The following is a 26,257-nucleotide window of genomic DNA, read 5'->3' on the forward strand; positions in this document are numbered from 1 at the left end:
GTCTACTCACTCTGCATGACATTGCTGGGCTTAAACTTGTCTACCAACGACATCATCAATGTCATCAATCATCAAAGCTATTAGAAACGGCAGCCTTTCTCTTCCTGGAAAGTTAGCATGCTGAAATGCATTGTTCTTGAATTAATGAATAAAATACAAAGTTTGAAAAGGTGTCTAAACTTGAGGCATTTAGCAGACATTCTGCATCTTACAAAGTGCAAGATCAGAGTAAGGGATATAGGTGGATCATATCCTGGACGTAAATATGGTTTCAATTCCATTATTGATCCATTTTGTTAAGAGTTAGGGTTATGCCATATAGTCTTTATAAACTATAGCTAGAGGCCTAATATTGTATGGGCTTCCTGCCAGGCTGCCATACACCAAAACATGTTCTGAAGTAGGCCCTGCCTACAGTCATCAGCAAGATTTTTTATGTAATAACCTAATGTAACAACTAGTTTCAGAATGTAGTCAGATCCATAACGGACAGAACTGAGATTCTAGATAAGAAAAACTCACTTTGAAACTTTGATGCACCATACAGAATGTGCAAACAATGATGTCTTGCCATGTTTTTTTATATTGCATACTGAACATACAAATTTAATTATCATAAAGAAAAATCGAAAAATAAATGTAAATGTAACATCAATCAATTATAATCAAATAATATAATGCTAGTTTTGCATGCTAATACAAATATGATCAAGACAGATACCAATGCTGATGCTAAATCTATAAAACAAAAAGAAGATAATAAAGTGTATGATTATCTTGACATCATTTTATCAACCTATAACAAGAATCATGAACTTCTGGAAATCTGGCATGTTTAGTGTCTATTTAGTGTTTTTATACCATAAACCCCGCCCACTCCACTGAGTGAACCAGCTTCACAAAGCTTTAGTCTGATAATCAGGCTAGTTTAGTGTAACATTTTAATGCAATTTAAAGTGCATATTGATTTGAAAGGTCAAAGCCAAAAATAGTCACTGGAAAAAACGAAATTCAAACATGCATGACATCTTAACTGTGCAATGATCGTTTGTGTGCAGCTCGCCACATCATTTACGAGTTCAGTGCAAAAGGCACTAATGGAAATTGTTATAGTGTTGTAAAGTAAAGTTTCACACAGGTTTCACTCATGATAGGAAATGATGAAAAATAACTCCTAACTGATGATGAAGAACAAAAAGGGGGACAAAGTAACGCTGTAACGTCACAACTTTATAGTAATTACTTAATTGAAATAGCAATCCCTCTATTGCTTGTATTATATTATATACATTTTTGTATCTTTTATTTCTTGTATTTTATTTCTCTATGTATGTATGTATTTTTTTATTTTTATTTTACTGCAATATTTGGAGTCCTGTTCACCATGCTGTTAGAAATAGGAATGAATCATTTGAATATCTGCTGGCAAATTGCCATGGACTTTACCATCAAGGAGAAACAGACTAAGAACTTTCTAAAAAGACTGAAGTTGCTTTAGAATAGGATCCCTCTCTTCTGGACTGAATAGCCCACAACATAATGAGTGTTAAAAACATTTGAAATGTACTAATTTAATGTCATGTGATGCCCAAGATGACCTGCTTGTTCTAAAAACGAAAAAGAATAAAAAGAAAGTATACAAAAAAGAAATAGCAATCCCTCACATCATGATGGAAAAAGTGTTACTGTGAGCAATAGGTTACCCGCCAACACTGTCCAGTGTTTGGCCTACCCACAAATCCACCATTCCACTATTCTTCTACACATAGGTTTCAATTTGGTGTGAACGGTGCTCCTTCGCCATTTTCTTCATGTCTTTGTCTGGTTTCATGTCAGCTCTTCTGAGCATACGGCTTGGGACATTGGGATCATGAGTTCCTTTCCTGAAAAACAATGTTCAATAACTAAGAATACAAGACAATTCTGCCAGTGAGACATTTCTTGGGGGTGGGGGGAGAACTTACATTTGGAGGTGTTTCTCAACGGCCTTTCGTTCATATACATCTCCATATTTTGTTTTCACAGGGTCCACAAACATCCTCTTGGTCAGTGGACAAATCAGATGTCGGGGTGGAGCATCAGGAGTTTGACCCACCAGTTTCTTTCAATGAGAAAATGGGTAACAAATAGTTAATTTTAGTAGGTAAGTTGTTCAATGACCTACAACATAGAAGTTATAGTCCATATCATAATTTCACTAAAAGGAATAACTCATCACCTTCTCCACATCATCAATTGAGGTACCGGCATTCTTTTCTGTGTTGTCCTTGGCTGCTTGATCGTATCTATCACGGCTGGTCAAGAAGTCCTCCGCCAAAATGCTTCCAAAGGGAAAGATACATATTATTATTTTAAATGCAAATGAATAGTTACCAATATAATGTATAATGCATGCATTTCCATTAAAATTGACTTTTTATGCCTTATGCAAAGCACTGTCAATTGACTTTGTGTATAAAATGTTCTAAATAAACATCCATTGGCCATGATTACTTTTAAAAGAAAGCCTTAAAAACAACCTGTCCAGTGGGTCTTCAGGCTCAGGGACGATGAGCAGTCCATATATGGCATCCAGGATTTCTCTCATGGTGATTTGGGCGTTGTAGTTACGGTCAAATATATTGTGGCAAATGCGGCCCACGCTGTTGATGTTGCAGTGATGTATCTTTGCTTATGTTAAGAAATTGTCATTTGAATTGCTATGAGTTCTGATACATTGTTTTCAATATTGTCATATGATATCAACTATCACGGTATTTCAATATTTAATGTTTATTCATGTCTGTAAATGTTGTGGAATGAGGATACACGTGTGATGAAGCGGACAAGAGGAGGTTTCACAGGATAGTCAGGACCAAACTGGCAGTAGAGCTCAAAGACTCCTTTCTCATATGGTGTTTCAGGAGGACCTTCCATGACGATCTTCCAGAAAGCTGAAAAGTTTAAAAGGAACATTCAGGGTTGACTGCTGATTATTTCATTTAGCTTCAGATCACTTATCAGTATTGCTTTGAATATCCCTATGGAGTGCTAGAACTATATAGACTATAGAGCACAAACAACAACCAATATTTATTGGGAAACTGAGAAAGTTGGTCAAATACGTAGGCAAGCGTTGTTTGTGCTGGGATCCTTCCAACTTGTCTGCACCAGGGTGCATTACATGCCACTTGGACTTGGGGGCATCCTTACCAGGTGTTCAAACCAAGCTGATTTCTCTGTATTAATGAGGAGTGGCATATTAATAACTCTATGCTCCTCCTGGATAACTAATTTCCTCATCCTTTGACAGAGGGTGAGCTTGACCACCTTGTATAGAAACACAATTTCTAATGTTATCCTTTTGGTCAATACCTTGACCTCAAAATCACAGGTGAAGGTTGGAAAGCTTAGTTCCTTGCATCTTGCACAAAACATGGCACATCGGTCTAGTAGTTTGCAAGACTAGCTTCAGACTCACAAACAGATTAGCCTGAAAGAGCGAGCCCTATCGATGGTCTTGAAGGGCGGATCAAAACCCAGGCGGTTGGATTCCAGCGCCGCTTCCTATTGCTTCACCAATCTATGTCCCCGCCTCCCCTCCCCCCCCTCCTCCCCCCCCCCCGGCCTGTGCACGGAACACGCTGACGTCACCAAATTTAGAGCGACGCCCCTCTGCACTCTGATTGGTTAGGAGATAACAAGGTTTAGAAACCTGCAAGGTTCCCCCAGGCTTTTTGGCATGGGTTTCCGAGGCTACAAACAGACACACACACACACACACACACACACACACACACACACACACACACACACACACACACACACACACACACACACACACACACACACACACACACACACACACACACACACACACACACACACACACACACACACACACACACACACACACACACACACACACACACACACACACACACACACACACACACACACACACACACACACACACACCTTTCTGTCTGGTGGAGATAACGATGGCCGTGGCTGACCTGGCTAGGCTTTATCTGTCGATAGTAAGTTATATGAGTGCAGCTTCTGAACGAAGCTAGTCACAATATGGTGTTCAGTGGTGAAGCCACACCATACAGGCTGGCTGCTTGAGTGCATGTTCGAGTACGGTGATGGTTTACCTCTCGTCTCATTTCACCAAAAATAAATAGTGAACTGCATAAATAGTTAAATACTTCCATGTGGATCTTGGATGTCATGTGGCCAGTCTGTGATGTCAGTCATCTATAATATCAGTCATCTCCATATTTGGGCAAGGTTTCAGCCCAATCTGACCTCCATTGTCACAAAGCAGACTCTAAACCTGGTTCAAACACTGTAGGGGTCTGCCATTAGAAAAGTCACACCAGGGGGCCACAGGTGCAACGTTGATCCAATCCGCACCAAACTTGGCACAAAAACTGTTCAGGGCTCTGCCATGACAATAGTCAAACCAGGGGCCATACACGGCCCCCAGTGCCCCGCCAGGGGCCACAGGCGCACATGCTCCAATCCGCACCAAACTTGCCACTAACACTGTTCAGGGGTCTGGCATGAGATTAGTCACATCATTTTTTTTATTTTAATTGCTGTATAATTAATACAGCAATATTACAGCAGTGTTTAACACTTCAAATGGCCATACAGTAACTCGTGCCTAATTATCTGATCAGCGCAATGTAGGACTAGAAGGCTGCGTAGCATTTTTAAAATGCATTTAAATTGCATTAAGGGCCAAAAAACATTATAACGTTACTAAAGTTACATGATAGAATATTGTGGCCACTTACTGAAGTCTGACTCTGATGGATAGATGGAGAAAAATGGATGGGGATCACAATGCAGGCTCTTCAACTCCTCAAGGATGCGTTTGTCCTTCTCCATGAAACGTCGACTCTTACTCTCCTGAATCTGCTTTTTCAGAGCACTACATGAAAAAGTTAACTTTTGTAAAAAATATTTGTCAAAATGTATTTAATATTTAGATCAATTTCTTTAATATGATTTCTTCCATCATTTACTTCTCTGTCATTGTCACTTTGTTGTCCAACTCCTTTGGCAGTGAAGCTTCTGGGAATTCATCATACCCACGACTGGCAAAGAGGCTTGTTAAAACACTCTGTAAATGTTAATCAATAACGTCATTAGAATGTGATACGCCACCATGTTCAATCACTTGAACTGACAAATTACTGGAACATTTTCAACTGAAAGGCTAAAAACTATAGAGTGCAAACTCGGAGGTGGCGTCCTTACTACAGTATGTCCAGGTATAGATGGGATACAGAAGCCCATGTTAAATCCTCCTTTTTTCTAAAGCCCAGACTTTTAATCTCTTAATACAGTAGTCAATTCAAAGACTTGGAACAATTAAGTAATTAGTCAATCATAGTTTAAGTTAGCCATTGCCATCTAGCGTAAATACATTATCTTTTTCAAAAGGTAATATACAATTCCTCAACTTTCTTACAGACAATAATCCTAAAGGCACCCCTTTCTTAAAGAACATAATTGTAAAACTTCCCTATTTAATGGAAACAATTTAATAACTGGTTACAGTTTACTGTTAATCCTGGCATGCATCTATAATGATTGTGTGTGGTGTAACAAACTTCAGTGAGAGAAGATGGGTTGAGTTTGTCTTTGGGTTTCCTCATCTCCAGAGAAAGGACAGTCTCAATCTCAAAAAGCTTCAGGCCATCGATGCTCGTCTTTGGTTTGAAACAGCAACCACCTAAACCCCATACATTCAGATGTGAGTTTAGGCTCCAGTAGTTATACATAGATATGTGTTAAAATAGCATGAATGCTCAGTACCTGTTGCATTGCTAATTCCATGCAGCATGTTATTCTCCACGTTTCCAAGAAGGATTGCATCCACAATGATGTTAGCGTTTATCAGCTTGGCAGCAACATCAACTGGCTTTGTCTTTGATCTATGGGCAGATGATCACGCAATGTAATTCCCACATCCAAGTAAATACATATCACAGGGAACATTGCAATTTGTCTCAATAATAACAATACTATAACTACTGACATGCCATGACAGTACATTTACCCATAATCATTTCCATCTGTAAGACACACGATGCGAAGTCTGCAATCTCTGAACTTCATCTTGACTTTTTCCAACTCAGACACTCCATGTTGTAGAGCATCGTTGAGTTTGGTTCCTCTCTTTGTTTGAAGACTGTGAATGTGATCCTATAAATGTATCCCACAAATGTTTTAGCAACTTTTTATTTTTCTCCCACTTGAATCGTTGCCGATTCCCCCCGAATACTGCAGTCGAATACAGGTCCAGTGGACACCTAAACCTTCTGGGCAACTTGTAAATCCCAGAACACAGTGGGCACCTGGTATTTCTGGACACAAAAACCAACTGGTCACAGGGAATACTTTGCGCGTGAAGTCTTTAACATTTCTTTAAACATTTAAGCTATGTTATACGCATCCTTTAAATAGACTACTACGAGTGACATGACATCAAATAATGCGATCATACATACATAGCATAGGCTCAGTGAACTTGAAGAAAATAACCCACACAAATCATACATACATGTATAGGTTAAAACATTCTATCATAAAAACACAATTAAGTCAAGGATTTATTTCCATTCGGTCCTCTCACAAAGTCTTTTAGTACTTTTGCACATGTAATTCAGTCAGACAATCAATTAGGCGGCCTATATGGTGGCTACTGTATATTGATGTTGTGACATGTTTACCAGTTTGCTTTTCTTAGCTCATTGACCAAGTAGCCACATTTATTCTTTAATTCTCCCCAAACCCTAAAATGTGCCAATTTATCAATTTCTGTTAAATATATAATATATAAATAATTATCTGTAATATTTATGAATTTATGAAAGGTTCCCAGTGTTCCAGATTACTCTGCCCAGATATGCCCAGTATTCAGAGAAAGAAAAGTGGCCACAAATACCAGGTGCCCACTGTTCCGGTTACTCTGCAGTGCCTATCACTGCCTACCCCAACTGTTGACCTTGGTTGGTGTAGACAACCACATGCCTCCTCCGATATACAGCACATGGAATCACCAACCACTCATTTTCACCTGACAGTGAAGAGTTTCACAGTATGTATAATAGGTTCATGATACCTTATCCAATTTATCTCCCTGCAAACTAACTGGTAGTAGTTGTAAGTACTTATCAAGGTAACAATCCCCTGACAGAAATTACCCATTACATTTACAGTAAATACTGTAAAGTAATTTCATGTGAAATACAATACTAGTGCTGGCAGGCAGCCTACAGTATTACACCATACTGTTTTATGATTTAATCTTAATTTTATCTATTTTTTTGCAGTGAAGAATACTTCTTCTCATGATGTGCCATGATAAGGCTGATATTGCATGTTTATGAAGAAAATATACATATGAAGTCAGTAATACGAGTAGCACATTATATAAATTACCTTGAATTTTTCCAGAGTTTCTGTAAATGTGTGGAGGGTTTTCACTTCTGAGTCAAACTTCACAAGGCCTATTACATGATGAAAATCATAAGCCATGGTCCGTGTGGCAAAGTTGTCAAACAGCACTTTTACTGCATCGATCTTCTTGATATCCACACTTCCATAACATTTCCCATTCATAGAGGAGCTTGCATCCACAAGTACCTAATACAAATTTGATGAAAAAGAACATGGACATAAACAAATGAAGTATCTTTTTTATTATGAGGATAAATGTGAAGCATGTCATTAAAGATAATAATTAATAACAAAAAATGGTCTCACTTCTCCATAAAAACATATCACAGGCAACATTATTTTTTCAGCAATTTTACTGACAATACTGTCACTACAATACATAATTTGATACTTAACAGTGTCAATTACTCAAACACTGGCAAAATGTCAAAGATCAATCAATGGTCATGCATAGGTGGATGAGCGGAGCTGATTGTCTTTTTTTTATATGACCCCAACCCAAGTCTTAGTTTGAAGAAATGAATCAGCAAAAGACAGATATCGTAAACATTACCAGAATTGCCTCTTTTGGAGTCCTGCTTGTGACAAATGCATGGTCCCCTCTGCTATCTCCAGTTCTTTGTATAGAAAATTAAAACAAAACAGTAACAAATTAAATTATATAGAAGATCTTGAGAGACATCTGCAAAAACATGGTCAAAAACATCAGAGTTGCCTACCAAGGTCCCACAAACTTTGAAAAGCAGATAGAATTGAATCTGAACAATCTGACTGATACATCTTGATCACATGACTCCAGAGATAATGTGTACCGATTTGTGTAAGTTTTGGACAATAATTGTAGTAGTAGAAAAAATGTGTTTTTTTTACTACTACATTTATGTAGTAGTAAAAGTACTACTAGTAAAAGTAGTAAAAGTACTACTTACCATTTATACGGTATCCTATCCTATTTTAAAATTGCCTAATGGGTCGGCCGGCCTGCGAACCACCGCTACTCTTGGGGGCCCGTCACTATGACTGAGACATAATCATATATAGAGTTCACTATGACTCAGACATAACCAAACAGTTCATATAGTTACCACTGCAGCTACACCCAAATGTGACTGTGACAGCATGACATCAGACCCAAACAAACTGTAAAAAAAACAGAATACTCACTTGGATGCCAGTACGTTGACATCCACAGTTTGGACTTTGCCACTTAGACAACTAAACACTTTGGTCATCTCAGGGGCTCCTTTGTCTTTACCCACATAAACGCCAAGTTCATCTACCAAGGAGGAAAAACGTATTCTTAAACAGTCCCTTATGGCTAACAATCATCTCTTGGGTTGGTTTCCAAGAGTAATCATGATTATTATGACATATACAGTATATTATTACTATTAGCCTGGTTCCAGACAAATCTGCCATTACAAAAGAAAATTGCCCTCGGCAGATTAGGTCTGGCCCCTCTCAATAGAAATTGGATTTCTCTCCCTCCGAAGTTGTGAGGAACCAATCAGGGCCCAGTATGCAAATATGGGGCAGGTTTATCACCAGGGGCATTTTCTGAATTTGCCCCTCGGAAATGCATGGTTCCACACAGAGATTCCAGAGTAATATCTACGCAGTGATATTAGTCTGGCCATGCCAGGCTAATTACATATGCCATTTGTATGATGATGATGATGATGATGTTGCACTGTGTTAATGCTCTCATTGTATGTGTGTATGACCTCTTCATAATTACCTTCACTAAGTAGAACAAGTAGAGGCCCAGCCAGTCCTACATTCTTCAAAAGTAGTGGTGGAGTCACCATCAGATGAGGAAACGGTTTTATTCCTTCTGCCATACTGCCAAAGGTCTTCTCAATTTCAATCTGAAAGCTTGAATTCAACATTGAATGCACACATGCAATACAATTTAAATATGCAGTCCTCGTTTCCATGCAAATAAACAACACTATATTTGTTTTTTTCTTTTGGCTGGCTTTTATCAGGTTAGAAAATCAATGTGTCAATAAAAAACATGTCTCCTGGCTAAAGGGTGCCAAAGGATGTTAATAATACCACTGTTAAAAAATAATGTTGCACATACCACTGGTCATACATACAATACACGCATGCACACACACACACACACGCACGCACACACATACTTTTGACCGGGCACATTGTCATGGTTAATCCAAAGATGATATGTTCTGATGAATGGAGGCAGACTGAGTAAAATCTTCTCAATGTCCGTTGCTCTCCTCAGTGATGTTTCCTTCAAGTTATCCTCACTGCAGTTTGGAAGTTTCTCTCCGTCTGAACACAAAATAGAAATGCACTGAAATTAAACTTTAAAAGAATGTTCATGACAAAATACATTAGAGAGAAAAGTTTTGGTTTTCATTTAAATTTGAAAAAAACTGTAAATGATCTGTTTAAGAGTTCTGCTTACATAATTACACATCTTTCACACATCTGCTGTATTTGTATTTAAAAAAAAAATATTATTATATGATTACATAATTTTTCATAGATGTTTTTTTTGTTTTTTTTTTGTTTTAGCTCTATGCAGATTGGTATTTCAAGAATGTCTTGCCATGTCTAGCCTTAAGGTCGTGACAGACGGTAAGCGGTTCATATGTGCGTTATCAGTGCTCGGATCAGTGCTGATCGCGCCGCGATCATGGTTGTTTTGTCCTCCTGCGCGGTGCGGTGAAAAGAAAAGCTCACCACAAGCCAGCTCTTGCCGCCCGCGTGCGTGTGCACAAACGAGCACACGCGCGAGAATTTCACAGGGCCGCGCCCGCCTGCCTCACCACCCCTCAACTTCTCCAAGCGTCCCAAATAATCGCCCGTCTCTCATTGAAAGTGAATTATATAGGCGCGTTGGCCGCTTGCCGTCTGAAAGGACCCTTAGTGTAAAATGTAGTCATGATGATTTACTATTCTACTGAATGTTTTGCCCATCCATAAAAAGCCAAAACATACAGGCTTTCTACATTGTATCATTAATTTATAACACAAATAGTGTTGGCCATGTGTAAGAGTTGCATTTACCTTTGATTTTCTGGAGAACATGTGATCTTTCAAAGACACCTGGTACTCCAGGTACTTTGACGGGGTCACTGAAACGTACGTCTTCATGTGATCGAAGACGTATTGGTGCATAGTTCTCATGTTCTGATGCTTCATTCTGCCAGAACAAGAGGGTAAAGATTTAACTTGGCATAACATCACTGCTATGAGTGTGCTCAAAATCATGTCATGTTTATAAATGTATGCTGGTGTTAATCAGACATGGACGATGGTGTCTCTGTTTTTCGGCCAGTAGGCGATATGTGGAAGAGAAGAAACTTAGTGATCTTTATAAACTTCGCCAATGAGACAATCACTACTTCACCACAATAATGCTGTTGTAACTAAGAGATTTGAGTGTGAAGCAGGCTTGTGATGGATTGTCATGAGCATTAAAATGGCCTAGCAGTAGATCCCATAAGCCGGACAGACACCTGGCTAGTTCCACTCCATAACATAATAACCCCATAAGAGGGACAGTGTGCCATCTGAGATTATGAATTAACAAAAATGCCACACTTGTTGAAACTTTAATTAACTTTAATTGGGTATAATACAATTGTTTTGTAGTTTTAATAATGTATAGAAAAACATACATTATATCTTTGTATCAGACTTTGTATCAGCAGCACTCTCAGTATTTCAACCTTGACAGCAGCTCACTACACAGGTGGACTCTCCATCCGCAACAGAAATAATGACCCTAATATCCTTAAAGGTAATTCCAAATAACTTGCAATGCTCAATATGCTATATTGTAAATGTCAATTATAATTGTATTTGTCAATATTCAAAGTACCAGCTATAATTGTCTGATTTACAGGTTTATTCTGGGGAAAACAATTCCGCTTTACCTTAATAGAAATACTGAAACAAAAGAAAATGACATACCTCTGCTTCAGCGATAATATAGGCCCAGCAGTATGTTGAATTCTCAAAGACATCTATGTCCTCAATGATCTTTTCACCTCTTTTTCCCCCCAGTCCTGGCAAAAGTTCTCTAAAGAGTGTGTACAAGCCTTCAACAATGGCAATCTAAAGGAGAAAAGATATTTCCCCAAGATTATGAATTATGAATGCAAAGAACCAATGTAAAAGAAAGATGATTCCATTCAAGAAATATTAAGAGTCCTCCATGTAAAAGTAGAATGAATAATTAAATGTTGCAAGATTATACCATCTCATATGGTTTACCTTCTGAGTCTTGGACAGAAACTCATTCCTGCAGAGCAACTGGTACAAACTTTGTGCCAGAGGGTTGCATCCAGTTAGTCTTCGTATGTATGCAACCACTTTCTTGAATCCTTCCCCAGAATCTCGCATGTGCTGAAAAAACATGAAATGCATTTGTGGAATTGTGTCACTTGATTGGACTATCATTTTAAATTCCACAAAATGTAATTTTACTTTTTGCAATTCATCCCACATCTAAATCCATACTCCAGCTGCACTTTGCTACACATTTTAATTAGTATTTCACTATAGGAAATACCTGATCCTAATGACAAGAAACACATCAGGAGAGAAAGAAGGAAATGATGATTTGAAAGGACAAAAACAATATAATGCTAAATATAATAAAAGAACGGTACTCTTACGATTGCAAATAGTGAGGAGAAGAACACACTCAGTCCTTTTTGTGTTTGTTGGACTGATGGTACAACATCATTCATGAAGACTTCATTGGTGTCTGGAGTCTCTTCACAAAATGTGGACAAAGAGAAGTACACTGTGGACTCCTCAGAAACTCCACAACTTTGCAGTGTCTCTCCACTGGTATGTTCACCACTGAATAAAAGGAAAAAAAGTATATAGTAGTAAAGTAGTAGTCTATTATAAAATCACACAATCCGATATAACCAGTATATCCGGTATAACAACCATACATTATGGCAATGTAGTCTAATTTGTACATTTCTATATCTAGTAAAAAAGGTTAGGCAGCATGCTATAAACTGTACAAACATCATAAGTTATAAACAATAGTCAACTAGAATGGGACACTCTGCGTGGTGCAAATCTCCACCAGGCTGGGTGTCCTATACCCAAGGCTGTGTAAGTGATGGGCTCCAGCAATTACAGGTAAACAGAATTGAATATCAATATCAGGGCCCCTCAATATGTGATTCTAATTTGGGGTCGATTGGACTATACATTCATGATTTTTGCTATTCTTTTGTAAATAACTTTGGAAGCTAATTATATCCAAACGGATGGAATAAAGAAAATTAGTCTGATACATGTTCATGACATGATGACTCAAGAGGCAATGTGAAGGGATTTGTGTGCATTTTGGACAAAATCTGGAGTACCATTTCTGTCTACTGAGTACTGACTCGTGTCTCAGAGAGGGATGTGACCTTATTTTTAACTCTATGGATGTGACTAGCTCAAAACCTTAGACGATTGATGAGGACATTATCAACAGAAGTTTCAAGTGTTTCTCTCATGGTTTCTCTACCTGGCATGTTAGCAGAGTAAAATATTAGCTTAAAAAATACAATTGAAATCTGGCTTGAAAACCCAGCTGCTGATGATGTCATGTCATTGGCAGGTAAATTGTTGAGTAATCCTCAGCCCTTCTCTGAGACACAGAGTAGATAGTTATATGTAAACAATTTGACAAACATTTTTCATTCCGTTTTTCATATTCACAAACGCTATGGCTTCAGATAAACGTGAAATGAAAATAAACGAAAATAAATAAATAAATATAAATGTTTTATTGCAACCTTGTATAATTAAACTATTTTAATTGGGACATGTTTATAATTTTCATATTGCCATATTTGCTTTTAAATATATATTTTTTCAGTTTTTACGAGTCTTAAGATTTTTGGGGAGTGTTATTTTATCACCTGTGTTTCCATTAGGTAATGTGTGTAGGCCGATTCATTTAATGATTTCCATGCTTTATGGCAATGATTTTAAATTACCTGTAATGGAGAACGTGAGCTGGGATTCCACTTTCATTTGCGAGTTTGAGTCTCAAGTTGTTGATCGTGTCACTTGCCAAGTCCACTTTGATCTCAAAGTTTCCCTATGAAGAAATGTGGTGAGTTAAGAGCTGTTCACACCAAGCACGATAACTATAACTGTAACGATAATCATTTGAGCATCCACACCGATGAGCGATGATATGTTCTATAACCAGTGGCTGTGGCACCAAGCACGTTGGAGCCCACACACGGAGACAAAGAGAGTGAGTGAGAGAGAGTGAAAATATGGGAAAGAAGACAGTGCTGATGATGTTCTATTTGTACCACAGTTAATGTGCTGCTCATGACCCACTGGGTTTGTCTTTTCTACAACTCACTTTCTGAGAGTAAAATTCATACACAAAAAGGACTACAGATTTGTTAGTATAAGTTGTTAAACAGTAACATTTTGATTAGTCACAGAGCAGGAATTTCAGGGAGGCCACGAAGGCCATGGCCGTCAGTGCCCCTCAGTCTGGCCTTGTGCCCCTCAAAAAAATGGCAGTGGCCTTAATGCCCAGAGGCCACAGTGGCCTTAATGCCCCAGCTGACTGTACCACTTTCTCCTCTTTCTGTTTCTTGTCAATATGTAGACACCAGTGTCTCTTTCTTTCTTTCTATTCTGAATTCTTAACTCCCATGAGTCCCAATCTTTAAACCAATCCAGTAACTTTGATTGGTGCAGGGCTGAGCATGGATCAGATTGTAAATACCATTATTTATTTATTTCACTGCAGATGGTCTACATATTAAATTAAAAATCATCCTTAAATTAAATTAATTCTTTCAGTGGACTCAAATCTTGTTTTATTTTATGGCCTTCCGGCCCTGGCATTTGGCCTTTGTGCCCTAAAAAAAATGGACAACACCAAAGGCCAAGTGGCCTTGCCCCTAAAATGACGAAATTCCAGGCCTCTCACATCCCCATTAAATCATTCAGCTCACCCTCAGCATCACGTGGCATCGAACAGTATCTTCTCCTCCTCCCAAGACTTCAGGAGTTTCTTGTCTTTGCATTGCAGGGGATTGCTTTAGGTTATGCTTTGGTGTAAATATTGCATACAATTCTGCTCCATTTTCAATGTGTCTGTCTTTTAAAGACCCTGTAGATTAGAAATGTTCATTGAAAGAAATTAGCACATGATGTTACTTAAATACTTGTCAATTATATTGTCTATTCACAGCTTTGGCCACATATCATAATATATGTATATACGTATATGGGCATAAAAGGGACAAAGACTGACTGATACAGAGATCTCCACATGGGCATATTGGTCCATGGTGGTGCGACGTATAGTGAAGAAGACCGCCCAAACCTCTAGAGTCTACTGGATTAAACATGCCAGATTAGGCTACGGTATGATCCTATTTTTTTTTACCGCACATTATAGCTCCCCTTGCCAAAGTTTTGGCAAAGGGAGCTATAGTGTGCGGCTCTACTTCACTTTGATATCAGTTCACTTTGGTACTTGCCTTCCAGAGGTCAGATGTGCCTGACTTATCTTTGACCCTTACAAAAACATATTAGCAGTATTAAAGTTATTAAAATGTAAGGTCATGCAGTTCTTACATGTATTGAAGAAAGGATCATCAGTCAATGGCATTCCATTGACTGTATATAGGCAGACACCTTTTGAATTCCCAACGTTTTCAAGGTGGCAGATCCTTAACATCAGATCTTCAACTGTATTTTGTGCAGGGTCCATGTCTAGTAGAAATTAACCTCAATAACCACACTGACTTGAGGGCATATCACAACAAATATCTGTAACATCAATCACTCACAGACATACAGTAATGATATTCTATCAAGTCTCTTACGCCCAAGTTTAAAAAATACCTTTAGTACAAGAGAATATACAGAATAGGTGGTGAAAAATATGAAAATGACCATTTTGTCCTTTTTTTATCGAATGGGTTCCCAGATTGATCATTTCATAATGCATTACTTACTGCAGGGCGAAGAAATCAATTTAAAGAATAGAAATAAATAGTTGACAAAATATATATATACTTCAATAGTTGGTTAGTCTCAAGCTACTGTTTAAAAGATAGGCTTATGTAGATGCCATTTACTCACCCCTGATGTATTTTGGTTCAGGACAATGGGGGTATCTGTACTGGATGCAAAATGACTCCATTGATTTTTTTACCATTTGAGATTGGTTCTCCGGGGCTCTGAATCTTCCAATTTCGTCTCTCATTTTAAAAAAACGATTCTTCTCCACTTGGGTAAAGCCTGGACATATGTATTTAAAATGTAAAAGTCAATAATGTAAAAGCAGTTAGAGTTCCTGTTATATGTTCTATCTGATCATTTTTTGTTCAACTAAAACACTTGTGTGGTGGGGTTTGTAGTGGGCGTAGGCATGTAGCCTAATCCTGTAGAAGTGATGGATAAGGTTCAACTTCTCACATAAAAGTTAAAACTGCTAGTTGAGATTGTTAATTGCCACTGGGTGCAGTAATAAACTTGATTTGGAATGGATAACGGTCGAGTGGGCACCTAAACCTTGATTTCAGGGGACTTTCCATGCTAAAACTGGTTGGACAATAAACTGACTTTCTGTTTGCTGATCATTTATTTCCTCATTCTTTTTGCTCTTTGTTGTCCTGAAGGCTGGAGCATACAGCACACAAATTCTTTGTTCGGCTAGGGTATCTGTATGATATAGTCTGACAGACTTTAAGATTTAGGCTATTATTAATTTCACATACAGTGGGCCTACATTTAGAACTTTTAACTTAACATGAACATTTCTGTTAAGCACTGCAGTAAAAACAATTCCACTATTATGATAAGTTTCTGTTTTTAAATGCACACAGAGGTAATTTCTAAAAAACATAGAGGTAGGGCTTATTTTTTTCACTACAGTCGTTGAACATTTTAATTTACTCATTATGTACAATTTCACATGCATTTGTAGGCCATTTATATCTTACCCATGTTGTTTAAATCTTCATCTGTTACACTATCAATGAAATCTCGTTCATCTTTCACACCAAACTGAATGAATTGGTTGTAATAAGACTCCAGTCTGTGATTTTCAAGTAGGTTGTATATTATGGTAGCAGAAGCCATCTGAAAAAAGGAAAAAAGGAAAGAAAAAAAAAATATATAGCAACAGAAATGTACATTCATAATTTTACAAAAAGACAATGTAGGCCTAATCAAGAAACTCACCTTGCATCGTTGTGCTCACAAAGGGTAAATGTGATTTCCCTGAAGCTCTCGTTTAAAAGAGAAAGATACTGGGTGGAGCTGAACTACAAGAATTCCATGAAAATGAAACTTAATGTAGTAACTGAGTAGTAATACTCTAATATGCCTGACTACGCCACCTCCCACTTGTAGAGGGGGCAGGAGGAACCCCTAAACCTTAGAATGTTCAAGACAATGTAATATGACCAACTTCCCTTAAACAGGAACAATTACTTTACTAGAGGCAGTTTGTGTAGAAATATAACATACTTTATTACCATGAATTGACAAAACATCACTGTTGTCTATTACAAACTAGCATGACAATCAAGGTCCTTAAGGCAGGGTATTTAGTATAAAAATGGCAATCCAACAGTTACCTCTCGCAGTATAAGGAAGGGCGGGTCGGCCCGTGCACACAGTGAATACCAAAAGAACTAGGGGAAAAGAAAAGGGGATAGGCCTGGCCTCAAAGAAATCATGCAATATAAATACAAAATTCAAATACAAAACATGCAGTGCCAGGTTATATCAATACACACCAATAAAAACCAAAGGAGTCCCCAGTGCAGTCCCAAGCTGAGAGGAAAGCCGTGTGCAGCAGGGCGGACCCGGCCTTGAACAGGGTTACACAAATTAAAACTGTAACAGAACAGAGGAGAGAAACAGTTAGAATATGCCAATATGGATGAATGTTAAAACCTATGCCTACAGTGTACCTTGGCTAGATGACTCAAATAAACAAAACAAAAAGAGTAAATTAACAGTGGAAAACAGTGGCCGGTGTGGTCCTTTGTGTTGCAGTAACTGTGCACACAATGCAAGGCCAAGGCGAGGGGGGCAACCTCAACACCAGAGCTGCTGTATAAAAGAAGACAGTGATGTTACAAACTAAAATACATTAAAATACACAAAGAGTGCAATGCATAAAATGTATACTGCTTTACCCGTGTCTCCAGGTAGGGCAGACAGAACAGACACCACAGGACAGGAGGTCACTTCATTTGTAAAACTGAAATAATAAATAAATGCATTAAAATAAGATAATAAAACACAATGATGTTGGCTAAATTAAAGTGCTAAAGAGCATGGGAAGCCTCCATGTGCTCAACAGAAAAATAGGCAACCAAACAAACAAAAGCCAGCAGTAACATGTGCTCAAACAATAAGCTAATATTAGCACTAGCTGCAACAAACAAAGAGTCGCACAAAGTAGCAGATCTACAAGGTTCAGTTTTTGGCCTACCATGTGTTCTCCTTCTCCCTGTATGAACCATGCAACCTACAGCAGAGACAAATGGCTCTCTACTGGAAGGAGCTAGGGTTTTATACTTCCTGGTCATGTGACTAAGTCAGGTGCAGTGGGTGCACCATTCACCTGGGTTCCCACATTCAACCCCCCCAAAAATTGTCGTCGCCCCGACGATCAACTGACTCATAACCATGGCCTAAACTGATGATTACTAGCCATCTCAGGAACCAGGGGAGCAGCAGCCCTTACCACCCCCGCATTGTGGCTTGCCACTGTTGACCTTGGCAGATTGTGTGGGTTAGAATTCCTCCCAGCGGTAGTGCGGGTGGTGCGTCGAATTGTTGGCGCCTCCTGACTGCTATCGGATGAAATGGAATCACCTTCAGGGGCCTCGTTGTCCACCCCATACGTGCTGCCGGCTCTATTGGGGACGGGCGGCTGAATGTCCTGTTGAGTTGCAGCAGCAGGCTGATTGGGTATTTCCCTACCAATCCATGCCAGGGTGTCCTCGTCTCGACTACTCTCAGGGTCACTATCTTGGTGGCTAGACTGAGGTGGTGGCTCGGTCTCCACTGGCACAGACGGTAGTGCCTCAAGTTGTGCTGCCCTCATCTCTGTACGGTTGACCCGTCGCACGTTACCAGTGCCATCAGCCAGTGTGATAGTGTATGGCCCACCTGGTTCAGTTGGCACTCTGGCTACTTGATAAAGGACTGGCGACCAAACATCCTGGATCTTCCTACGACCTTGACCGCGATGGTCCTTTAGGTAGACCATCTGGCCCACCTTGAAACCAGGATCACGCACCTGTTGGTTGTGGTGTTGCTGGCGGTACTCTGCTGCCTCTCCAAGGTTCTTGCGGGCTAGCTCTCGTGTCACCTGAAGCCGTTCTTGGTGCTGACAGACCCACTCATCCCATGACCTCGTTTCAGCTGAGTCATCTGCCTCCAGGAGAAAGTCTATTGGAAGCCGGGGTGGTACCCCGAACAGTAGGGTGTAAGGGGAATGACCCGTGGAGCGATGGATCGAGGTGTTGTATGACCATACTAACTGAGAGATGTACTTCGGCCACATTCTCTTCTTTTCAGGGGGAAGAGATCGAAGCAGGTCGTGGAGTGTCCTGTTAAATCTCTCACATTGGCCATTTCCTTGTGGATGGTATGCCGTGGTTCGGGACTTCTCGATCCCATACAACTGACAGAGTTGGCGGATCAGGGCACTCTCAAAATTCCTTCCCTGGTCGGAATGTATCCTTTTGGGTACCCCGAACCGGGTAAACCAGCTATCGACCAGGACCTTCGCTACTGTCACGGCACTTTGGTCTTTAGTCGGCACAGCCTGTGTGTATTTAGAGAACACGTCAGTCATAACCAGCACATTCTCTCTCCCGTCTGTTGCAGGTTCAAGTAGGGTGAAATCAATGGCAAGTACCTCAAACGGCTCACTGGCAAGGAGGGCACCCTGGTAGGTCTTCACCCTAGGCTGAACAGCCTTGGAAAGTACACAACGCTGGCAGTTCTGACAGTGTCTTTCGATTTCTGTTCCCATCCCTGGCCAGTAACATCTTTGCCGTGCCAGATCAGTGGTCCTTCGCACGCCTTGATGTCCATGTTGGTCATGAATACTATTTAGAAGTTCCTGATGAAGGCATGTGGGCAGTAGTAATTGAGTTAACGACCCCCCTTGTGGTGCGTTGATCTGTCTATAAAGCAGGCCGTTCTTTTCCACGATGCGGTCCCACTGCCGGAGTAGACGCCGGACATCCTCTGGGAGCTGTGCCCGCTGTTCCTTATTTGGTGGGCTTCCCGTCCTCCAGAAAGGGAGAAAAGCTTTTAGCACTGGGTCGGCACCCTGTAAAGTTACCAGTTCAGCTGTTGACCTACTGGGCAAGGCGCCAATCTGCAGCTGTGTCACAACCTCAGTTTCCTCTGGATTGTGCTGAGAGTCTGGAGTGCTTTGGGTCTGCTGGTCAGGCTCCTCATTCTGTCTCACCGGGTCACTGTACTGGCGGGAGAGAGAATCAGCATTTCCGTTATTCTTTCCTGGTCGGTAGTGCACAGTGAAATCAAAAGCTGCTAGTTGTGCTACCCACCGTTGTTCGACGGCTCCCAGCTTGAGAGTCTGGAAGTGACTTAGGGGGTTATTGTCAGTGTACACTTTGCACTTACTACCCAGCAAATAGTCTCTGAATTTCTCAGACAGTGCCCACTTCAATGCTAGGAACTCTAATTTCATAGAGCTATAATTTTCCATGTTGCGTTCCGAACCTCGTAATGACCGACTAGCATAGGCCACTGGCTTTAACTTGCCCTGCTGCTCCTGCGAAAGGACAGCTCCTAAGCCCTGATGGCTAGCATCCACCTCCAAGACAAAGGGCTTGGTGAAATCAGCAAAGGCTAGTATGGGTGTACTTGTGAACATCTTCAGGTCACTGAAACTCCGCTCGCACGCCTCAGTCCACATATTGGGCAGGACTGCGGCTGGCCTCTTTCGATTTTGTTGAGCTACTCTGATAACATCAGCCACCAGTTGGTGCAAGGGGGCAGCCAACTGGGCAAAGCCCTTCACAAAACGGCGATAGTAGCTACAGAAGCCAAGGAATGAACGGACCTCTGATACATCCTTGGGCCGCCTCCAGTTTGCCACTGCAGAGACCTTTTCTGGGTCAGTCGCTACTCCTTCTCTGGACACCCGGTGTCCAAGGTACTGCACCTCTGTCTTGAAGAAGTGGCATTTGCTCAGTTTTGCCTTCAGTCCCTTCTGTTGGAGTCGGCTGAGAACCATCTCCAGTCTCGTCAAGTGCTGTTCAAGTGAAGTGGAAAAGACGATGATATCGTCTAAATACAAGAGAACTGACTGAAGGCTCTGATCACCGAATATCCTTTCCATGAGCCTCTGAAAGGTCCCAGGGGCATTGCATAAGCCGAAAGGCATTCGTTCGAATTCAAAGAGGCCAAATGGTGTACAGAAGGCTGTCTTGGCTTTATCTGCTTCAGCTAGAGGGACTTGATGGTAACCACTTGCTAGGTCGATGGTGGAAAACCATTGAGCGCCACAAAGGCCATCCAAAGTCTCTTCAATGCGGGGCAGTGGATAGGCATCCTTCCTTGTCTTAGCATTTAGCTGTCGGTAGTCCACGCACATCCTCAGCTCTCCCGTCTTCTTCTTCACCAAGACAATGGGGGATGCGTAAGGACTGCTGCTCTCCCTGATCACTTTACCATCAAGTAGCTGCTTAATGTGGTCTTTTACAGCCTGCCACTGGGTAGGGGGTATTCTCCTATATCTTTGACGGACAGGGACCTCATCAAGAAGGGGAATCTCATGTGTAATTACATCAGTGCACCCTAAATCTCCCTCCTGTTTAGCAAAGACGTCGCTATATCTCCCCAATAACTCCTTTGCCTGTTTCTCTGCTACAGGTGGGAGTTCTGGCCAGTGCAGTGCTGCAATTGAGTCAGGGATAGTCAGTGGAGGCCCTCCTGCAGCCTCTGCACTGACCAGTGTCACCTGAGCAACCTCTTTGCTCCCTTCCTCAAAATGTAGCTGAGGTTCTTCTATTCCCTCGACTAGATGTAAAACTCCTAATACCTGTTTGGAGTGGACGGTAGCTCCTGTGGCTCCAACATTAACCACAGGTACATATGCCACACCATTGTTGACAGTCACAAGGGCGGGGGACATCAACAGGCCAGGGGCAAGATCTGAGCCACCAGGCTCCAGCAGCATATATTTAGCCGGGGCATGGGGAACCTTTGGGCAGGTGACTTGGACAAATTTTACAGACCCTGCTGGTATAAACTCCCCTGCCTTGTCAAGAACACGGACACGGCCCTCAGGAAGTAATGGGCAGACTTCCAACCTATGACAGTGGCGGAGGGCTGACCCCCAGTTTACATCTGCTTGAATGGCAGATAAAGAGGCAAAAAGAGCTTCCCCATGTTCAATGAATAACTCTCTGTAGCACTCTATGACTACATTCATCCCCAATAATCCTGGGACAGTGTGTTGCTGTGATGTACAGGCAGTGTCTTTTACAACCAAAATCCCACGACTTGGAATCTTTTTACCCAGCACCTGAACATCTAACTCCAGATAGCCTACATAGGGGATAGCTAGCCCATTAGCCGCCTTCAAAGCCAACCACCCACATGACCTAAGTTTATGGGCACCCCAGGGCTTGAATGCTTCATTAAAAAATGACTCTGTAATGGTAGTAACCATAGACCCTGTATCCAGCAAACATTTCACCATTACCCCACCCATCTCCACATCTACTTCAGGGCATCTACCTATAAGTTGTCGTGCAGCATTTGAAAAGGGTGGGAACTGTGTAGATTGGGCATTGCTAATAGTCTCATTACTAACATTTGCACTGTTGGCAAAGCCCATACCTGGGGGTCTCACAGCGGGGTAGGCTGGGTCTGATTCAGGCTGAACACTGGGCACGCTGGATGCTCGTGGCCTCGGCCCCTGGTGACACTGGCGGAGGACATGTCCAGGCTTCTTACAGCGGAGGCAGATGGGCAGGCCCTCTGGGGTAAACTGGAGGTTGGGTTTATAGGGACGAGCAGCAGGCTGGTCTAATAGACGCTCTATTTTAGATAGACTTTCTATCATGCTGTTAATTTGTGACTGCTGTTGCTTAAATTGTTCCTGCAAAACTGAAAGCTCAGATCCCTTCCCGACTCCCACTGCATGACAAGACCCCTCTACATCAACATCAACCCCACAGTGATGAAGACTAGCCCGAGTTTGTCCGGAAGGCCTCTCCCCCTCCTCCACCCACTTAATGGCTTCTTGTCGCAATGCCAAGAAAGAAATAATGGGACGTTGCCTTACAATGCTCTTTAACTCCCGTCGCAAGGATATATCACGCACATGTTCCAGAAACTGGTCTCTAACAAGAGTATCTAGGTCTGTCAACCTATTTGGGTATGCACGTTTTATATCCTCAATTAAGGCCCACAGGGAATGAGAAAACTCTTTTAAAGACTCCCCCTCTTTCTGTTTTCGATCAAAAAACTGTTTCTGCAGGCTAACAAAAGAAAAGGAGGAACCATACAGTTCTTTTAGAATGGTCAATATGGTATCTGGCTGCTCTCGCTCTGCCAATGAACGAAATCTAATCTCTGCTTTTGCTTCCCCCTCCAAGTGGTCATAAAGGAAGAGGGCCTTCTCTCTGGCACTCATATGCCTATCTCTCAAACATGACTCTACATTCTCTATCCAATCATGAATTGATAGGTCAGATTTGGATTTGGAGCCCGAGAAGTTGGGGCATTTCCTCTCTCTTTGAATATACACAAAACGTTCAGCTTGTGGTACAAGCACGTTTTGAGGAGCCGAAATGCTGCCGGGGGTGAACCCGCCAGAATTTGTACTGGTAGTAGGAGTAATATTACCTGTATCTAAACTGGCACCTCTTCCTTGAGTGAGTTGCTCATTTGCCACTCGCAGCCTTTGTACCTCCTCACGCAGAGACAAAAGTTCCTCCATCTCCTGGTCCTCACTCATTTCAGCAGCACAGTTTTCAACACTTTGCTATAATGAGACAAAAGTTATTACACGGAAACCAATAACGGGGTGCAGTTGTTGCCACAGGTCTTTGATTCTCCGGACGGGTCGATTGTGGCAGTCCACAAGCCTTCCTCTGACGTCCAACACCAACCACTGTTTTTCCACTCAAAAATGAAATAAAACCTAAGTTCATACACAAATATCTGCCTCTTTAAGGAAGTCCTGCCGACTACGCCATAATGTAGTAACTGAGTAGTAATACTCTAATATGCCTGACTACGCCACCTCCCACTTGTAGAGGGGGCAGGAGGAACCCCTAAACCTTAGAATGTTCAAGACAATGTAATATGACCAACTTCCCTTAAACAGGAACAATTACTTTACTAGAGGCAGTTTGTGTAGAAATATAACATACTTTATTACCATGAATTGACAAAACATCACTGTTGTCTATTACAAACTAGCATGACAATCAAGGTCCTTAAGGCAGGGTATTTAGTATAAAAATGGCAATCCAACAGTTACCTCTCGCAGTATAAGGAAGGGCGGGTCGGCCCGTGCACACAGTGAATACCAAAAGAACTAGGGGAAAAGAAAAGGGGATAGGCCTGGCCTCAAAGAAATCATGCAATATAAATACAAAATTCAAATACAAAACATGCAGTGCCAGGTTATATCAATACACACCAATAAAAACCAAAGGAGTCCCCAGTGCAGTCCCAAGCTGAGAGGAAAGCCGTGTGCAGCAGGGCGGACCCGGCCTTGAACAGGGTTACACAAATTAAAACTGTAACAGAACAGAGGAGAGAAACAGTTAGAATATGCCAATATGGATGAATGTTAAAACCTATGCCTACAGTGTACCTTGGCTAGATGACTCAAATAAACAAAACAAAAAGAGTAAATTAACAGTGGAAAACAGTGGCCGGTGTGGTCCTTTGTGTTGCAGTAACTGTGCACACAATGCAAGGCCAAGGCGAGGGGGGCAACCTCAACACCAGAGCTGCTGTATAAAAGAAGACAGTGATGTTACAAACTAAAATACATTAAAATACACAAAGAGTGCAATGCATAAAATGTATACTGCTTTACCCGTGTCTCCAGGTAGGGCAGACAGAACAGACACCACAGGACAGGAGGTCACTTCATTTGTAAAACTGAAATAATAAATAAATGCATTAAAATAAGATAATAAAACACAATGATGTTGGCTAAATTAAAGTGCTAAAGAGCATGGGAAGCCTCCATGTGCTCAACAGAAAAATAGGCAACCAAACAAACAAAAGCCAGCAGTAACATGTGCTCAAACAATAAGCTAATATTAGCACTAGCTGCAACAAACAAAGAGTCGCACAAAGTAGCAGATCTACAAGGTTCAGTTTTTGGCCTACCATGTGTTCTCCTTCTCCCTGTATGAACCATGCAACCTACAGCAGAGACAAATGGCTCTCTACTGGAAGGAGCTAGGGTTTTATACTTCCTGGTCATGTGACTAAGTCAGGTGCAGTGGGTGCACCATTCACCTGGGTTCCCACATTAAGTTAACTTTATGTTGAGAGGGGGAATGTCCAAGAGTGAGCCTACTGTATCCGCAAGGAAGAATAATATGATTTGTTGTTTGTTTTTATGTTGCAATAAATAAACCATTTTCCAAGCAGATTTTCCTCAACTTTCATCTGTCCGGGAACAATCTCTTTCTAGATTTGCCATTTATACCCATTGGCTATTGAAGGTGGTGTGTAGTGTGTAGTGTGTAGTGTGTAGTGTGTAGTGTGTGTGTGTGTGTGTGTGTGTGTGTGTGTGTGTGTGTGTGTGTGTGTATGTGTGTGTGTGTGTGTGTGTGTGTGTGTGTGTGTGTGCGCGCACGTGCAAGTGCGTGCGTGTGTGTGAGGAGCAGAAACTGAGTGGGTACGCATTGTGAAATGATATGATGAAATGATGTTTATCCCCTGTCTAACATGCTGAAAATGCCAAATAAACACAAAGGTTCAAAAAATAATAATAAAGAGTTACGCATTGTGAGCTTTATGATCGGCTATTCTCAAATGGGCGATGTTTTGTATTAATATAATATTAATACAAAACATTACAACTTACTTTGTAAATAAGGGTGCGTTCGGAAATACAGCACTGAGCGCACTGGCCAATACAAACTAATAGGCGAGTGCGCTCCGGTGCGCAATTTCCGAACGCACCCTAATAAGTAAGAATATTAATAATATTCGTACTTATTTACAAAGTAAGTTGTCCAATAATTGTAGTGAGTAAAAGTATAATATTTGCCTTCGAGATGTAGTGGAGTAGAAGTAAAAGTACTGAAAATTGGAAATACTCCAGTAAAGTGAAAAATACGGTACCTCAACATTTTACTTAAGTACTAAGTAAATGTACTTAGTTACTTAGTTTACACCACTGGTAAAAGTGGTTTAAATTAATGTCACAAGACAAAACCCCGATGGGGATTAAAGCCTGGTGACGCGAGGTTACCCGATGGGCGGATATAATATGATAATAACCGGATATATCATAATTATATATTATAATCATAAATTGTAATTATAATGATATAATGATATAATTATAATTATTTTAACTCTATCATAACTCTATATGATGGGCGGTCCCAGATCCCCCCAGACTAGACGCACGTACAGTGTTGCCATGTCGGCTTATTATAAGGGACTTTGGGCTTATTTTTCTATAAAGTTGCTTGTAAAAATTGGTAGTTGCGGTTTTTGGGACTTGTTTCTCAAGTTTACTTGCTTATTTAGGGTGCGTTCGGATATT

General features: G+C 40.9%; 1 protein-coding gene across 8 annotated transcripts; it reads right to left on the minus strand.

Moving 5' to 3' along the window:
- Positions 1-549: 549 nt before the first annotated feature.
- LOC308093784 (uncharacterized protein) lies at positions 550-25,129 on the minus strand. Of its 8 annotated transcripts, none has more exons than XM_080440131.1 (31): positions 24,862-24,922; positions 24,563-24,627; positions 24,335-24,476; positions 23,996-24,257; positions 23,356-23,494; positions 17,079-17,710; positions 16,681-16,763; positions 16,440-16,578; positions 15,577-15,735; positions 15,067-15,204; positions 14,439-14,596; positions 13,452-13,555; positions 12,114-12,303; positions 11,710-11,841; positions 11,407-11,550; positions 10,498-10,633; positions 9,606-9,756; positions 9,197-9,333; positions 8,623-8,734; positions 8,012-8,075; positions 7,441-7,644; positions 6,056-6,201; positions 5,812-5,930; positions 5,607-5,728; positions 5,016-5,113; positions 4,785-4,921; positions 2,809-2,933; positions 2,520-2,665; positions 2,219-2,321; positions 1,965-2,101; positions 550-1,883 (listed from the first exon to the last, which is right to left on the minus strand). In XM_080440131.1, the coding sequence occupies exons 8-31, from the start codon at positions 16,576-16,578 to the stop codon at positions 1,760-1,762; spliced, it is 3,225 nt and encodes a 1,074-aa protein (XP_080296257.1). In that variant the 5' UTR covers positions 16,681-16,763; positions 17,079-17,710; positions 23,356-23,494; positions 23,996-24,257; positions 24,335-24,476; positions 24,563-24,627; positions 24,862-24,922; the 3' UTR covers positions 550-1,759. The 8 variants fall into 8 exon arrangements, with proteins under 8 accessions (XP_080296257.1, XP_080296258.1, XP_080296256.1 ...); XM_080440132.1 differs by having other exon boundaries at positions 17,079-17,559; positions 17,646-17,710; positions 23,996-24,476; XM_080440130.1 differs by having other exon boundaries at positions 17,079-17,340; positions 17,418-17,710; positions 23,996-24,476.
- Between the last annotated feature and the right edge of the window lie 1,128 nt (positions 25,130-26,257).

Source organism: Gymnoscopelus braueri, assembly GCF_963280865.1.
Source record: "Gymnoscopelus braueri genome assembly, chromosome: 10".
In the NCBI taxonomy this organism is placed as follows: domain Eukaryota; kingdom Metazoa; phylum Chordata; class Actinopteri; order Myctophiformes; family Myctophidae; genus Gymnoscopelus; species Gymnoscopelus braueri.